The sequence below is a fragment of the Phyllobates terribilis genome, unplaced genomic scaffold (genome assembly GCF_046119375.1).
Source record: "Phyllobates terribilis strain yellow unplaced genomic scaffold, ASM4611937v1 Scaffold_7__3_contigs__length_470593459, whole genome shotgun sequence".
Classification (NCBI taxonomy): domain Eukaryota; kingdom Metazoa; phylum Chordata; class Amphibia; order Anura; family Dendrobatidae; genus Phyllobates; species Phyllobates terribilis.
The window spans coordinates 291,194,809-291,213,243 of NW_027362767.1; the positions used below are offsets into that span (position 1 = coordinate 291,194,809).

General features: G+C 49.8%; 1 protein-coding gene across 1 annotated transcript in view; it reads right to left on the reverse strand.

Moving 5' to 3' along the window:
- The window catches only part of TEX11 (testis expressed 11), a 321,481-nt gene that overhangs the window by 187,082 nt on the left and 115,964 nt on the right, over window positions 1-18,435 (reverse strand). Inside the window, exon 10 of the mRNA XM_073642366.1 lies at window positions 6,379-6,460. Coding sequence (XP_073498467.1) covers window positions 6,379-6,460 — 82 coding nt within the window. The remainder of the gene's footprint in view (window positions 1-6,378; window positions 6,461-18,435) is intronic.

Consider the following 18,435-nt stretch of genomic DNA (forward strand, 5'->3'; position numbering starts at 1 on the left):
TTGAAGGAATTTATTCCCCCTGTTCTGTCTCCCTCGCCCCCGCCTCCTCCGGTGTCTATTGAGGGAAGCTTAGAATATGCAAAGACTGACTGACCCTGTTCTCTGATGGTGCCCACCTTATATACACCCTCTATGTGTGAGCTCAGGTGACCAGCACCCAATGAGCTCCTATCTTTACCCAGGCTGCTCCCCCTATCTGCCCCTACACTACTTGGGATGTACCACCCCCCTCCCACTCCAGCCAGGAACAGACTCGGTCGTACCTGCACATTTCTAAGTGGGAGTACCGTCGGCCTGTTCCTCGGAAATGGGATGTATGTAGTGCATGCAGCCTACCGAGCTCAGATCCACACTCCATCCTTACCCGGGAGTGGAATATCACACCTCTGGATTGAGGTGCAATACCCCTGTAGCAGCCGAATCCTCAGGGTGCTACATTCCCCCCTGGTAAATCACAGCACGTCCTCGGGCTGTAAGACATAAACACCAAACATACATTTTTTTTTCATAAACATATAAAACATATTAAACAACATATCTTAGCAGATAAAACATTCTCGTCGCCTCAGGCTCCTCCTCCGGTCACTGTGCAACGTGTGACCGGGTAAAGTGCGACAGTCTCTCTAGAAAACTGGTTTTCCTATAAAACCGGTAGGGGGCGCTTTAGGACGCGCAACTATATACAGGGATTATGGCCGCTCTCAGTCCTCGGCCAGGTAATGGGAATTACGGGTAACAGTTCACACTTGCTGGTCCCAACGGGGACTATATACAGTAACAGTTACAGTTTCAGTTTCAGTTTACTGTGCCCCGACGGGCAACTATATACAGCTCCTGCTTCGCTGTACTTAACGACGGCGTCCTCCTGCTCTTTCTTTATTGTTACCTTTGGCTCTAGTTTCAGACCCGTCCGGGTCCTCTTGTTCTTCCTCCTCACACCGCAGCTCTTCCTCCGTCAGGCGATGCACATGGAGGGCGTAGGGTCCTTTGGCACACTTGTGCCGGGTGAAGGTGACCTCGTCCCCGATGTAAAGGTCACGACCTCTGTGTCCCTCCGGTAGGTGGGACTCAACGTCTCTCCTGGTCACGAAGACGTCGCCTAGGGTGCGGTGGTCTCGGATGAAGCCCCACCCATGCTGCATGTTAAACTTTATCACAGTCCCGGTGGTGCGGGGACTATGCGCTGCACGGGGGTCTCTCCTGGCCCGGCTCTTCTGCTCCGCGCTCCTTATTTGAGCTTGCTGTTCCCGGACCCGCCTCTCTCTCCGCTCCCTCTCAAAGTCCTCGAGCTGTTGGCGGCAGCACTCAGCACGCTCCGCTGCAGCTGCCCGAGTCTCTTGAGTGAACCCCATGAGATCTTCTCCGGTGGGGTCCCACTCGAACTGCGCTTCTGCTAGCGGGGGCGAGATCCTCTTTACGGGCTTTGGAGCCGGGATCAGGGGTTCATCCAGGGGTCTCTCTCTCCGGAGTCGCGGATGGTGGAACTCCGGTGGCCATATAAATGGCTGCCCATCCGGGCACGTATGCTGGGCGTACAGGTCCTCTCCCAGATGCGGCACTCTTGGTCTTATGGGCGCGGTGGTGGTGGCGCCCGGGTTGCCCGGGCCTTGCGGCCAGGCCTGGGGTATTTGGAAGGTAAAGGGCACCGTAAGGACGGCGGCGCCCTGGGCTACTTGGCCCTGCGACCAGGCCGGGGGCTCCGCGGAGGTAGGGGGCGCTGTTGGTATTGCGGCGCCCGGGGGTACTAGGCCTTGCGACCAGGCTGGTGGTACTTCCTGCTTGGTCACGCTCGGGGTCGAGGCGTGTGACGTCACAGGGGTCGCGGCTCCCGTTTGAGGCCTAGTCTGCGGCGGTGACGTTGCAGCGACGGCCACGGCAGGATAGACTTCGGGCTCTGCGATGGGGAGCTGGGGCAGGTTCGCGGTTTCCCGGTTTGGGGTATAGACGTCCCCTTTACCTGCCTCCACTCGTTCGGCTCCCTTCTCGGCGCCGTCTCCGGCCTTCAGTCCTCCCGCGCCATCCTCAGAGGCGGTCGGTCTCCTCGTCTTGGGTGGCGTGCTCCGCTGACAGGTCTCGGTCTGCTGGGCCATCTCTCGGCTCCACTCCGCCAACGTCTCTCGCTGCACCCGGGCCATCCTCCTTGCGAGGCCCTCCAGAGCGGTCTGCGCACACTCCCGATCTCGGGGGAGCTGTGCTAGGACCTCCACTAGGCCTAGTGGGGTCGTTGCTTCCAGCAGGCTCCTGACCAACGGGTCGGTGCTGCTCTGCTCTCCTTCTGTTGTTTCCAGCAGGCTCCTGGCCAGCGGGCCGGTGCTGCTCTGCTCTCCCTCTTCTGTTTCTAGCAGGCTCCTGGCCAACGGGCCGGTGCTGCTCTGCTTTCTCGCCATCTCCGGGTAAGCTCCTCCGATACTCTTCTCCAGGCTTCTTGCCTCCGGGTGCGCTCGCTCCAGACTCCTCCAGGCGGCACCCATCTTTGCTCTCTCCTTTCGTCTCCTCCCCCCTCGAGGGCGGTCCCGGGGCCACTTGGTGACTGTCAGCTCCAGGGGCTGTTCTTTCACGCTGACAGACACCTCTAGCATCACAGTCTCTGTTGGTGGGGGCGGTTTCCACTTTTGGCGCCATTTTCGGTCCTGGCCCACGATGGGAGGTGGCCTCTCGCCATCCTCTGGCACGCCCATAATGGCGTCCACTCTTCCAAGGCGGGAAACCTTTGGAAATGGCGGGAATCGTCTCCCAGTGGCGGGAAACTCTGCAGATGGCGGGAAAAAGCTGTTAATGGCGGACAACCGGCGGGAATCGACTGGTGATGGGGTCCGATGGCGGGGACCCTCCGGAACCGGCAGGAGACTTCTTTTTGAGGTAAATGCGAACTTTTCTTCAGGCACGCAGTACCCGGGTGTTGCGGGCACGTAATCCTGCCGACTACGCCAAAGTTGACGCGCCCCCTGGGCCATATTCTTTAAGGGAATACCCGGAGCCGGATCAGATGGGAGTTGTAGTCTTCCGAGTGGCTGTGACCCAGTCCGTGCCCAGGGTGTCAAACTCAGTTGTATGTGGCAGTCCTACAGATGTTATTAAGTTCTTTATTGTCGACTACGCCACCCGTTGTATTGCGGTCACTATGGCCGCCGCTGCAGCAGGGTCCGCTGAGGCTGATGGTGTAGGTGCAGCTTGTGGTGGTATAACCCCCAACGGGTGGGGTATAGCCTCAGGGGGTCAGGTGCAGAGGATGGGGGTTGTGGTGGTGCAGCATAGATGTTAAAGGAAGACAGAGTCGGGTTGTGCAGTTTTAGGGTATTTACTCACTGCTGATGTTCCGGTCACTCCAGCTTCAAGTGACCTCCCGAGCCGTGCTGCGTCCACCAGGTCCTGGATCCAGCCAACCCCCAAGCGAGTCCGGAGCGTGACCCTGAGCTCTCCTTCTGTCCTTTCTCTGGCCGTCCCCACTATTGATCCACCCAGGTCCAGCTCCCTCGGGCCTTCTGTTGGGAGACCCTTGGCCTTGGGTTCCCTGACCCTCCACGTGGTATGCCTTCGTGGTGGATGTGGTGGGTGGCCGTGGCAGACGCTGCCCACGGCCTCCGGTCTCTGGCTGGGGTGTGTTTTTGCCCCCACCAGCTTGGGTTCCGGTACCCTGATGCCGACTCTTCACCCGAAGCTTGAATTTGGGTTCTCAGAGTCCTCTCTTTGTCCCCTCTCTGGGTCTTTCCTCTCTGCTCCACTCTCTCTCCTTGGATCTGCTCTGCTCCTCTTCCTGACTCTGACAGACTGACGCTCTGCAAAGACTGACTGACCCTGTTCTCTGATGGTGCCCACCTTATATACACCCTCTATGTGTGAGCTCAGGTGACCAGCACCCAATGAGCTCCTATCTTTACCCAGGCTGCTCCCCCTATCTGCCCCTACACTACTTGGGATGTACCACCCCCCTCCCACTCCAGCCAGGAACAGACTCGGTCGTACCTGCACATTTCTAAGTGGGAGTACCGTCGGCCTGTTCCTCGGAAATGGGATGTATGTAGTGCATGCAGCCTACCGAGCTCAGATCCACACTCCATCCTTACCCGGGAGTGGAATATCACACCTCTGGATTGAGGTGCAATACCCCTGTAGCAGCCGAATCCTCAGGGTGCTACATAAGCATGCTAGCTCCTTCACCCATAGTCAATTGTACACTTGCTATTGCCTGTGTAGGACTGATCTCTCTGTGCTCTGTGCCTGACCCAGCCTGACTATTTTCCCTTACCTGGATTTTGACCATTGCCTGTTATCTGACTACTCTTTTGTCTGCTCCCTTTGTACTGCACCATCTTCCTGGACTTGACTTTGGATTGTTTGACCTCCCTCTATTTATCCAGTAAGTAGCACTTATATAATATTTCTTTCAGTAATATTAGTCTCTTCTCTCCTCTTCTGAGACTGTTATTTCTGTAGTGACTCGCGTCACATTATGCCACAGTGAACATCTGAATGGGTCCCTAGCCTAAAAGGTGCTGCGCTGTGTACAAACCAACATCACAGCGACAACTGCACCAGCAGGGTGAGCAACCTGGTGCCTCACAGCACGTATGCTGTGAGGCTGAGTTCCCATGACTCCAGGTCACACCACTCCACAAGCACAGCATGACAGCAACAATGGCAGTCACACAGCACCAACACCAAGTGAATGGATATAGAAAACTCACCTTCCACATGCTCCCAGACTGTGAGCTGAGAGCAAAAATAGGCAGAATCCCTCTTGCGGTCTCATGCTAATTTAAAAACATTTTTTCCTAGCTGCATTGGTGTAGAGGGGAGAACCCAGGACCACTACCATCACGCTGTGTGCCGGAACTATCTTTTCTTCGCCAAATGTCCCCTCTACTATTAAGGACTTAGACCGGAGAGTGTTCTGCAATGGAGGATTTGCTGTACTCACTGTTACGCCATCCCTTGGACCAGGATCGACACCGACCACAAGCAAGACAGGAGATCATAGATCCAGGTTAACAGACTCACTTTTACTGTGCAATTATTCCATACACGGCTGCAGTATACTGATCAAGACAAGTTCTTTGGTTAGTGAAGCCCCCTTGGCAATGTGCCTTTCCAATGTCTGCTCTCGTCCCTTCCTGAGACACATCTTCCACATCTTCTGAGACCTGGCTGAGAGACTCCTCTCTAGAGAAACAGAGGCCTCGCACTGAGCACCTCTCACAGGCCATGAGCCTAGGACATTACCAGCATCTAGATTCTGTCTCAAATGTGTCCTCATTCTGTTCAGATAACTTGCACTAGATAACACTTCTTCACTGCTGATACTGCTGTTGGAGTCTGCTTTCCTATCTGCTCAGTCATCCTCCACACTCCGTCTCTCTGTGTATGGGAACAGAACCTACCCTGGTTCTGTGCACTCGGGTCTTGAACCCAGGAATGGAGTGGCCTGGCACAGGCCTTTCCTAATGGGAGGCGTACACGGCCTAATGTTCCTCACTCTTCACTCTCCCCTCCTAGACTGTCTGTAACCAGGAAATGATTTTCTGTAAAAACTGTTCTTCTGCTGTAACTCCTCCCAGCTGATGATGTCACCCTTGTCCTAACCCTCTGGTGTCAAAGCAGTGTAGTGCACTAAATCCCTATCTCTATTGTATGGTTCCTCCTACTGGGCAGACCACCCGCATCCCAGGGATGGCCTTAGGCAAAGCCTATAGGAGAACTGGCATACAATAATCGGCTACAGGGATTTCACAGCAAGACACACTTTTATCACACAAATAAACATAAACACATATAACAATTATTAACCCCATCTTCAACTCGACATCTTCATCACCCTCAGCCCCTTACATTTGATCAATATATGCATTTTGGATTTGCGGTCCAAGTCTTTTTTTTCTACAGTTCTGGCATATGGCATTATTATCCCCTCTTTTTGTTTTACTTGGACCAGCACTCATCCCTTTTGACCCAGGTGTTTTTAAATTAGCAAGAGACGGCAAGAGGAGTTCTGCCTATTTTTGCTCTCAATTAACTTGGTGTTGGTGCTGTGTGGCGGCTATTGTTGCTGTGGTGCTGTGCTTGTGGAGTGGTATGACCTGGAGTGATGGGGACTCAGCCTCGCAGCATGGATGGTCTGAGGCACCATGTTGCCCACCCTGCTGATGCACTGTTGCTGTCATGGTAGTTTGTGCACCTTTAAGGCTAGGGACCTACTGAGAGGTTCCTCGTGACAAGGAAGTGGGCTGCATACAGTCTGATCAGAATGTTAAACTGAGAACCTTATGTTCAATTTTGTAAATTTTTGCGTAACGGCATTAGAATAATGTACGATTTTTGGATGTGCGGTCCACGTCTTTTTTTCTACATTTCTAGCATAGAACAATTCATATGTCCGCTTACCCATGCTGATGACATCGTCAGGCACAGAGCATTGAAGAAGGATTTTCACTTTCAGAAAAAGACCAGCTGGATGCAAGTTTTCCTTGTAAAATAATTAAAATCAAGTCATTATATTAATTTAATCTACCAACACCTTAAATCATTTTAAGTTCAAACTACATATAGTGATTGATGCATGGACACAGTGAGCTTCAACTATGACTCTGTTGGTGGGCCTGGTTTTCGGCCACGCCTGCGGTTTATTTTCAAGGCCACTTACTAACTATTTTCAATATTGTCCTGACCACACCTAGTCCTGTGGTCCGATTGTCCATAAATTTAACAACTATATACAGTACAGACTAAAAGTTTGGACACACCTTCTCATTTAAAGATTTTTCTGTCTTTTCATGACTATGAAAATTGTACATTCACACTGAAGGCATCAAAACTATGAATTAACACATGTGGAATTATATACTTAACAAAAAAGTGTGAAACAACTGAAAATATGTCTTATATTCTAGGTTCTTCAAAGTAGCCACCTTTTGCTTTGATGACTGCTTTGCACACTCTTGGCATTCTCGTGATGAGCTTCATGAGGTAGTCACCGGAAATGGTCTTCCAACAATCTTGAAGGAGTTCCCAGAGATGCTTAGCACTTGTTGGCCCTTTTGCCTTCACTCTGCGGTCCAGCTCACCCCAAACCATCTCGATTGGGTTCAGGTCTGGTGGCTGTGGAGGCCAGGTCATCTGGCGTAGCACCCCATCACTCTCCTTCTTGGTCAAATGGCCCTTACACAGCCTGGAGGTGTGTTTGGGGTCATTGTCCTGTTGAAAAATAAATGATGGTCCAAATAAACGCAAACCGGATGGAATAGCATGCCACTGCAAGATGCAGTGGTAGCCATGCTGGTTCAGTATGCCTTCAATTTTGAATAAATCCCCAACAGTATCACCAGCAAAGCCCCCCCACACCATCACACCTCCTCCTCCATGCTTCACGGTGGGAACCAGGCATGTAGAGTCCATTCGTTCACCTTTTCTGAGTCGCACAAAGACACGGTGGTTGGAACCAAAGATCTCAAATTTGGACTCATCAGACCAAAGCACAGATTTCCACTGGTCTAATGTCCATTCCTTGTGTTCTTTAGCCCAAACGAGTCTCTTCTGCTTGTTGCCTGTCCTTAGCAGTGGTTTCCTAGCAGGTTCTTCAAAGTAGCCACTTTTTGCTTTGATGACTGCTTTGCACACTCTTGGCATTCTCTTGATGAGCTTCAAGAGGTAGTCACCGGAAATGGTTTTCACTTCACAGGTGTGCCCTGTCAGGTTTAATAAGTGGGATTTCTTGCCTTATAAATGGGGTTGGGACCATCAGTCGTGTTGTGCAGAAGTCAAGTGGATACACAGCTGATTGTCCTACTGAATAGACTGTTAGAATTTGTATTACGGCAAGAAAAAAGCAGCTAAGTAAAGAAAAACGAGTGTCCATCATTACTTTAACAAATGAAGGTCAGTCAGTCCGAAAAATTGGGCAAACTTTGAAAGTGTCCCCAAGTGCAGTTGCAAAAACCATCAAGCGCTACAAAGAAACTGGCTCACATGAGGACCGCCCCAGGAAAGGAAGACCAAGAGTCACCTCTGCTTCTGAGGATAAGTTTATCCGAGTCACCAGCCTCAGAAATCACAGGTTAACAGCAGCTCAGATTAGAGACTAGGTCAATGCCACACAGAGTTCTAGCAGCAGACACATCTCTTCAACAACTGTTAAGAGGAGACTTTGTGCAGCAGGCCTTCATGGTAAAATAGCTGCTAGGAAACCACTGCTAAGGACAGGCAACAAGCAGAAGAGACTTGTTTGGGCTAAAGAACACAAGAAATGGACATTAGACTAGTGGAAATCTGTGCTTTGGTCTGATGAGTCCAAATTTGAGATCTTTGGTTCCAACCACCGTGTCTTTGTGCGACGCAGAAAAGGTGAACGGATGGACTCTAGATGCCTGGTTCCCACCGTGAAGCATGGAGGAGGAGGTGTGACGGTGTAAGGGTGCTTTGCTGGTGACACTGTTGGGGATTTATTCAAAATTGAAGGCATACTAAACCAGCATGGCTACCACAGCATCTTGCAGCAGCATGCTATTCCATCCGGTTTGCGTTTAGTTGGACCATCATTTATTTTTCAACAGTACAATGACCCCAAACACACCTCCAGCCAGGCTGTGTAAGGGCCATTTGACCAAGAAGGAGAGTGATGGGGTGCTACGCCAGATGACCTGGCCTCCACAGTCACCAGACCTGAACCCAATCGAGATGGTTTGGGGTGAGCTGGACCGCAGAGTGAAGGCAAAAGGGCCAACAAGTGCTAAGCATGTCTGGGAACTCCTTCAAGATTGTTGGAAGACCATTTCCAGTTACTACCTCTTGAAGCTCATGAAGAGAATGCCAAGAGTGTGCAAAGCAGTCATCAAAGCAAAAGGTGGCTACTTGGAAGAACCTAGAATATAAGACATATTTTCAGTTGTTTCACACTTTTTTGTTAAGTATATAATTCCACATGTGTTAATTCATAGTTTTGATGCCTTCAGTGTTAATGTACAATTTTCATAGTTATGAAAATACAGAAAAATCTTTAAATGAGAAGGTGTGTCCAAACTTTTGGTCTGTACTGTGTATGTATATATAATATAAATACAGTCATGGCCAAAAGTATTGAGAATGAGACAAATAGTAATTTTTCCAAAGTTTACTGCTTCATTTTTTGTAATGGCAATTTGCATATACTCCTGAATGTGAAAGAGTGATCAGCTTAACAGCAATTACTGTACTTGCAAAGTCAATATTTGCCCAGAAAATGAACTTTAACACCCAAAACACATTTCAACATCATTGCAGTCCTGCCTTAAAAGGAGCAGCTAACATCGTTTTAGTGATTGATCCATTAACACAGGTGTGGGCGTTGATGAGGACAGGGCTGGCGATCAATCAGTCATGATTAAGTAAGAATGACATCACTGGACACTTTAAAAGGAGGCTGGTTCTTGGTATCATTGTTTCTCTTCAGTTAACCATGGTTATCTCTAAAGAAACACGTGCAGCCATCATTGCACTGCACAAAAATGGCCTAACAGGGAAGAGTATCGCAGCTACAAAGATTGCACCTCAGTCAGCAATCTATCGCATCATCAAGAACTTCAAGGAGAGAGCTTCTATTGTTGTCAAAAAGGCTCCAGGGCGGCCAAGAAAGACCAGCAAGCGCCAGGACCGTATCTTAAAACTGTTTCAGCTGCGGGATCGGACTACCAGCAGTGCCGAGCTTGCTCAGGAATGGCAGCAGGCTGGTGTGAGTGCTTCTGCACGCACTGTGAGGCGGAGACTCTTTGAGCAAGGGCTGGTTTCAAGGAGGGCAGCAAAGAAGCCACTTCTCTCCAGAAAAAACATCAGGGACCGACTGATATTCTGCAAAAGGTACAGGGAGTGGACTGCTGAGGACTGGGGCAAAGTCATTTTCTCTGATGAATCCCCTTTTCGATTGTTTGGGACATCTGGAAAACAGCTTATTCGGAGAAGAAGAGGTGAGCGCTACCACCAGTCTTGTCTCATGCCAACTGTAAAGCATCCTGAAACCATTCATGTGTGGGGTTGCTTCTCAGCCAAGGGAATCGGCTCACTCACAGTCTTGCCTAAAAACACAGCCATGAATAAAGAATGGTACCAGAATGTCCTCCAAGAGCAACTTCTCCCAACCGTCCAAGAGCAGTTTGGCGCCCAGCAATGCCTTTTCCAGCATGATGGAGCACCTTGCCATAAAGCAAAGGTGATAACTAAATGGCTCATGGAACAAAACATAGAGATTTTGCGTCCATGGCCGGGAAACTCCCCAGATCTTAATCCCATTGAGAACTTGTGGTCAATCATCAAGAGACGGGTGGACAAACAAAAACCAACAAATTCTGGCAAAATGCAAGCATTGATTATGTAAGAATGGACTGCTATCAGTCAGGATTTGGTCCAAAAGTTGATTGAGAGCATGCCAGGGAGAATTACAGAGGTCTTGAAGAAGAAGGGGCAACACTGCAAATATTGACTCGCTGCATTAACTCATTCTAACTGTCAATATAACCTATTGGTACTCATAATATGATTGCAATTATATTTCTGTATGTGATATAAACATCAGACAAACAATAATAAAAACCAGAGGCCAGCAGATCATGTGAAAATATAATTTTGGTGTCATTCTCAAAACTTTTGGCCATGACTGTATATATAATATATATATATGTGGCGCCCTGCTGTGCACTGGTGCCACAGAACCCAGAAGGGTGCATGGATGGACTTCTCCACAAGAGGCCCTCACACATTCAAACACCTCCACTCTACCACCTCAGACCAGCAGAGGGAGCCCTGATAGGGATATATATATGGAGGGTGGAGCCAGGCAGCTGTTTCAGTTTAGCCTGTGAGCTGAGAGTTGAGCAGAGTGCATGCTGACGCTCAGAGAGCAGCGAAGAGGCAGCACGCTGGCTGCTGTGCTTAGGCGAGCCAAGGCCTACTGCACGAGTGAAAGCCTAGTGAGGGCCCTGAGTGTGGCCAAAGGCGAGAGGAAGAAATAGCGAGGGGGCAGAGGAGCATACCAGGCTCACCCCGAGATATATACCGGACACCGGGTCCGCGCCTACGGGGTCCCTTTATACCCAGTAGGGACTACCGGAACTTCTGGAGGACTACAGGTCCCAGGTTTACCAAACACTGACTACAGTACCAGGGCTAGGAGTCACTGAGGCCCCAACGACCAGGGAGAGTGATCTCCAAGAGAAGGCCCTACCACCAGGTCAGCAGGTGCAAGAGATAGAGAGAGTCAGTGACCAAGCTAGGCCTAGCTCCAGGCAGGTCAGAAGCTTAACGAGTAAAGCCACGGATCAAGAGCCCCTATACCCGCTCACTGTGGAGAGTCCAAAAGTGCGCCCTTCGTCCGGAGTACCCTGGACCGTGCCTGCACCATCACCAGTAAAGGTACTGAAGCTTACCCCCGTGTGAGTGTCCGTCTTTCCTCCGGGACCGTCCTGCCGTCCCTCACCAGCATCCATCATCTACCCCTACACTGCCCTGGAGCTAGCTCTACCTGTGGAGAGCCACACCATCTCTGCTGCCGTAACACCCACTACAGAGGACTGCTCCGCAGCGGCGGCTCCCTTTAGCCGCATTCCACAGGTGGCGTCACAAACTTTACAAATCCCCTATAAATAATCCTCTTTTTAATGACCGCCCTGGGTCACGGACCGGGTCACCGCCACTGTGACATCACCCCCAGCATCTACCGTCCCGGGACGGGGTACCCCACGGCCCAGGGGGCGCGTCATATATATATATAGTAGAGTTAGTCAGAGAGACTTAGGCAGTGAGACTGCCGATAGGGGAGGTCTATGGCAAGGCCACCCTAGTTCTGGGTTCACGACCCGAATGCACAGGACCAGTGTACAGTACAGACCAAAAGTATATGCAATATATGCATAAAAACTTTGTAGCGTCGGCGTCTCTGCCTCCTGCCGGGCAGAGACGCCGATCCCCTCACCGCCGGGGTCCTGGTCCGGTGTCCTCCAGCTCCCCTGCTGCATCTGTCCGGGGTGCACACACCACGCACAGTTCCCCGGACACTGTACTTAGGGCGTGCATGCGCTCCTTCCCTCTTAAAGGGCCGCGCGCCGTCCTAAAGAGTCCCCGGCCAATGGCCGGAGAACTGCTCCTATATAAGGCACCTCCTCCAAAATGGAGGTGCCTGTGCAAGGTTGTTGTTTGTGTGCTAACACTCTCCTCAGCCCTCAGGTTCCAGTACCCGCCAGTCTGTCTATCAGCCGTGCCAGCCAGTCTATCAGCCGTGTCCGCCTGCCTGTCTATCTGCCGTGCCCGCCTGCTTGCCTACCCACATCACCTGCCTGTCTACCAGCCCTGCTCATCTGCTGTGCCTGTCGGCTTCGGCCATTAGTCCTGTGGGAGTCGCCAGCTCTCACACAAGGTCGGTCCCAGAGTGGCACATGGTTCACCTTCCCGGTCCCTCCTTGGTTCACAGAGTCAACTAAGCCGCCGACTGGCCAGGGTCGGTCCGGGTAGGCACTTGGCTACGCCCCTCTGGTCCCTCCTTGCATCACAGCACAGAGGTTCCACCACCCGGATCCGTAACAAACTTTAACTTATGAACTCAAACCCATCTTTCCTTCTCCCATGAACGACGTCCTGGTCTCTTTAAGTATGGTCGGCCATTGCAGAACGGCCTGACCGGAGTGTAATCTGTCCAGTATTCTTGGCAGCAGGGCAACAGGCCCTCAGGTGACAAAACGCTGTAAGTGGCAAACGGCCATTCAGGGAAATAAACACTGTCCCAGACAGTAGTAGTAACAGAGCTCTTCTAACTCAGGCTGGCCTCAACTCGGACACATGGGACGGCTTCCAGGAGAAACAAAAAAAACAAAAATGTTCACTTTTTCTTCCTCTTGAAATAGTTATCCTGCAGCATCTGGACACATGTGTTGGGAGAGGGATGACGGTCCCATCTCCAAGGGGCATTGGGGTACTTTTCTCTGCCCTTGTCAACTTCCTGGATGTCAGTCCCGGCCATGATCACGTTGGTGGTATTGTGTATATATATACTGGGGGCGGCCGCTTGGGGTGCTGAACATGCTGAGGTTCCTGCCTCATGGGGTTGTGTAGTAGCCGGGTGTGAGAGTCAGGACTCCGAGTCAGCGTTCCCACATCAGTGGTCCTGGATGGCTTGTGTGTGCTGGAGAGCCGGCACATGGGCTGAGTAGGTGTGGGTGGGTGTCACCGCTGTTGACAATGCACCAGCTCAAATGCCGTCTCTTCCTCCCAGCGTGCGGCCTCCTCACCCAAGGAGGGGCGCATGACACCCACAGCATACCAGCCTTTCCGACACCAGACCTTCATGAAGTTTATTTTCTCACCGACATACAAGCTGTGCAGCCAGTACGGCAGAGTATCCCACTTCACTATGGCTCGGTTCACGTAAACACTGTCTCCTGTTCCTTGCTCTTTTATGAAGCCGAACCATCTGATGATGTTAAAGTCCACCACCCTCTCCTCAGTGCGCTGCTCCTCGAACTGGGCGTGTTTCGGGCCCGAAAGTCACTCCCGTGCGAGCGCATCAGTCTGCATGCACTCCTCCACCATGTCAGGCAGCTCCCGCGGCCAGTGGAAGGCAAGAGAGAACGACCCCTGGCTGATAGGGGGGTCACAGCGCCCATTGTCCCAGTAAAACTCAGTGGGCATGAGCTGTGGTGGAGACTCAGATGCCGGCAGAGGGATAGGAGCAGGCTGGGGGGTTGGGGAGGGCCGCGGAGCGGGGACTGGCCACGTGATTGGAGCTTGCAGGGGAAGCAAGGCAGGAAGGGGAAGCTCTTCTTCATCTTTGGCCATCTGAGGGGATTCAGACGGCCCTGGGGGAGTACACCGACTTGTTTCGTCGATCTACTCTAGCGGAGGTATTTTGCTCTCCCCGTCCATCTAGCTCCAGTAGGTCACGTGGATCTCATGTTGCACGAGGCCCAGCCCAGACATGGTATGGCTTCCCAGCGGGCGGCAGCCAACATAGGGACGTCTTCCTCCTTCTGTAGAATTTTTCCGGCTGCGGCCCCTGTTGTGGTAATCTGGATGAACTCACCCGGAGTTACACTACCCTTAACTATATCAGAGTGCACAGCGCTCCGATATGGTTAAGCCAGGGCTGCACAGCATGCTGTTCGCTGCTGGCTCCCTTTTCCCTGCCTGTGCTCAGCTATACTCACACCTCTTAAAAGTGAATACATCTGAGTAACACTGCAGCGCCGGGAGGAGGGGAGCGCTCCTTATCTCCCCACTCCGATGTGCAGTGGAGTGAAGAGGTCGCACACTGCTGACCTCATCACTCTACTGCTGTCAGTTCAGAGTGAACTGCAGAGCGGCAAGGATGTGTCTTCGGTGCTTGTTACTATGGAGCAGATGGGAACATTGTGAGAGGAAGCAGCATGGGGGTGGGTGGACAATATGGAGACGTTTTGGGACAGTATGGACAGGAGGGAGAATGGAGGACCATATGGAGAAAAGGGTGCTCAATATGAAGGAGTGGGGGGACACTATGGAGAGGTGGGAGTGTAGGGGACACTATGGGGGAACAGGATGGAGAATTAGTAGCATCTGAGGACCATCTGGAGAAGCGGGAGTGAGGGGGGATTGTATAAAAAAGTGGGGGATAATATGGAGAAGTGAGGGATATTATGGATAGGTGGGACTGTATGGAGAAATGGGAGAGTGGGTGGATCGTATGAAGAAGTGGGTGTACAATATGAAGAAGTGGGGTGACAGTATAGAGAAGTGGGAGCATAGGGGATAAAATGGAGAAATAGGGGTATAGGATGGAGAACTGGGAGCGTGTGGAGACCATATGGAGAAGTGGGAGTATGAGGGGATTGTATGTAGAAGTGGGGGCACAGTATGTAGAGATAGGAGTGTGGCAGGACAGTATAGAAAGGTGAGAGCATGGGTGACAATATGGAGAAATGGGGGCACAGTACGGAAAAGTGGGGGAACATTATAGAGAGGTGAGAGCTTTAGGGACAATATAGAGAATCGGGGGCATAGTATGTAGAGATGGGACTGTGGGGAGGCAGTATGGAGAGGTGAGAGCGTGGGGGACAGTATGGAGAATTGGTGGCACAGTATGTAGAGATGGGAGCTTGAGGGGACAGTATGGAGAGGTGAGAGCTTTGGGGACAATATGGAGAAGTTTGGGCACAGTATAGAGAAGTTGAATTTATGTACTGACAATGGATCTGGTAATGGATTCATGTACTGACCGTGGTCCTGATTATGAACAAATGTACCAATCCATAACTGATCAAAGGTCGTCAGTCGGCTGAGGCAGTCACCTTTCTGCCACTGGTTCCCTACTGTGGCTGTCACCCTGCTACCTCCGTCACCCTGCTGCCGAAATGGGAAAGGTAAAAGTGCCTTATAGAGCTAAAGTTTATATGGACTTTTATTGTATATTAGGGATGTTAATGTGAAGGCACAGTATCTTGTGGGCAGTATGCAGAGGAGGAAAAGTGTGGCTGTAGTGCTGTATTCAGCTACTGACGATGGTTTTGTGTATAGGGGAGCTATGGGCCCATCATACTGTATATATGGGAGCTGTATATTGGGGACCCAGTGGACACTATTATATATCTAGTGGGCACATAAGAAGCATTATTGTTATAGAGGCACTCAGAGTATTGTAACCAACAAAGGGGCAAAATATGGACACTTTTCTAGGGTATTTGCACAGGGCATTAATCTTTTCAAGGAAGCAATTTTACCATCTAGAGGGCACAAATGAGGCATTACTTTTAAGGGACACAGTGGTGGGTATTATGTGGGGAACTAAGAGGAGCTCTGGTTTTGTACTACACAGCAGGTGCAGTAATAGGGACGCAGCAGCGGCGGCTGCTCAGTATTGGAGTATCAGCAGGATGAAAAGTTTGTGCAGGTTGGGAATAGATAGGGACAGTGCCTGAAATGTGAGAAGTAAAATGTGTCTGTGCTGTAATCTCTGCAGACGAGTCCTGGCTGGAAGAAGTTGTCATGTTGGTCTGGGCCAGATGAGAAAGACAGGAAAATGAACTACTCCAGCAGAAAGAACATCAGCTGTAAGTTACTATATATACCTGTACTGCAATTACTTGTATGGTCTGCATGACTGGTATCTACAACTTTTGGTCTTTGTGTAGAGATTTATTTTCAATAACAGGGCGGTCATCAGCTGAGGTTCCTCTATATCCATGATCAGGGTTCACCACCGTAGTTGTATACAGTTACCTGGTTAGGGGCCCACTCAGATGTTTCGCCCCCCCCTGAGCTGAACCCCTAGCTACGCCTCTGTGAAATACCCTTGGTTATGTTCCTTTCCAGCATTCGTTCTCATCCTGTCCTGAGACCCAACATCATCAACTTCTTCTGTGACCCAGCTGAGAATCTCCCCTGAAGGGAAATGGAGGCCTCACTTTAAGCACCTCTAACAGGCTGTGAGCCTAGGACTGTGCCGGCGTCCAGATTCAGTATCAAACGTGCCCACATTCTGTTCTGACAACTTGCACCATTAAAACACTTCCTACACTGCTGTAACTGCTCTTGGAGACTGTTTTCCTGTCTGCTCAGTCTTCCTCCACACTACACTCTTTCTCTCTCTGATATCGAACAGTAACTACACTGGTCCTTTGTATTCGTGTTGTGAACCCAGAACTAGGGTGGCCTTGCCACAGACCTCCCCTATCAGCAGTCTCACTGCCTACGTCTCTCTGACTAACTCTCCACCTGACTGACTGTAACCCAGAATTTTTTTCTGTAAAAACTGTTCTAAGCCCCTCCTAATTAATGATGCAACCCCTGAATTAACTCTCTAATATCTAAGCAGTGTAGTGTAACTAGATCCCTACCTATTGTATGGTTCCCCCTCTGGACAGACCTCCCGCATCCCAGGAACGGCCTTAGGCAGAGCCTATAGGAGAACCGGCATACAATAACGGCCATAGAGATTACACACAGCAAACATTTCTTTATCGTATAAATAACACAAAGACATAACATATATAAAACAAACTTAGCAACCTCCATGTTGACTCGGCGTCTTCTTTGCCCGCCACCCTCCTACATTCACAATAGTCACTATAACTCTAAGTGAATTCACTGAGGTGTAGAGATTCCAAAATGGGGTTATTCATGGGGGCTTTATGCTGTTTTAGCATCTCAGGGCTTTGCAAAAGTGACATAGCATCCAAAATTTATTCCACCCAAAATGTCTCTCCAAAAATCAAATGCTTGTCTTCCAAGCCCTGCTGCGTGCCTAATCAGTAGTTTTCAATTATGTATAGGGTTGGGAGAAATTGTGTAATAAATTGTGGATGTTCATTTTCTTTAATTACTTCTTGTGAAAATGGAAAATGTAGGGCCAAAGCAATATTTTAGTAGAAAAAAACATAGTTTTCCTTTTTTTTTATTCCACTTTGTGTTAACCCTTCAGGGGCATCACAGGAATTAACAAATGTTCAGACAGCAGTTTTGAATACGTTGAGGGGATCAGTTTTTAAAATGGTTTCACTTTTGGGGAGTTTCCAATTAATAGATCTCTCAAAGTCACTCTTAACAAAAATAGGATTTATAAGTTTTCTTGAAAAAAATGTAAATTTCCTGCTAAATTCTAACCCTTCTAACATCCTAACAAAATAGAAGATAGCTGGAAAAATGGTGCTGACTAAAGTAGACATATTGGAAATGTTATATATTAACCATTTTTTTGGTATGACTATCTGCTATAAGTGCATAAAAATTCAATGTTTGAAAAGTGCTAATTCTGCTACATTTTTACCAAATCTCGGATCATTTCATAAATAAACGTAAATTTTATTGACCTGAATTTACCACTAGCATAAAATACAATATGTCACGAAAAAACAGTTGTAGAACAACTGGCTTATCTGTATGGTCATTCCTGAACAGACTATAGCTCTGTAATTTCACAGCCTAGTCATAGCTGTCGTCCAGCCATGTCTCCATTATCCCCACAATATCATAATTTTCTTCCAACAATAATAATTTTAATTCCTCCTCCATCTTGTGGCTGCAGGTTCTGGCATTAGTGTACACGCACTTCATGTGTTTATCTGTGCCTCTATTCCTGCTTAGTGTATTGACTGCCCTAACCCTGCCCCCCATGCCACCCCCACTTTCATTACTTATGCCAAGGTCACTATCTACATGATTTTCCCCTCATGTACAGTAAATGCCCTCACCCCCAGTCGCAAGTAATACTCCTCCAACCTTCTAGCTATTCTTTCCCCCAGCACAGCTGCACTCTCACCACTCCCCACCATCCCTAGCGTAGAGCCTGTAACCAACAGAGAAGTTTGCCTAGTTATTTAGAAACCCAAAACTCTCCTTCCTACACCAATTCCTGAGCCACATATTGACCTCCCCAATCTCCCGCTGCCTCTCTGGTGTGGCACGTGGTACCGGCAGTATTTCAGAAAATCCTAACCTCAAAATCCTTGCTTTAAA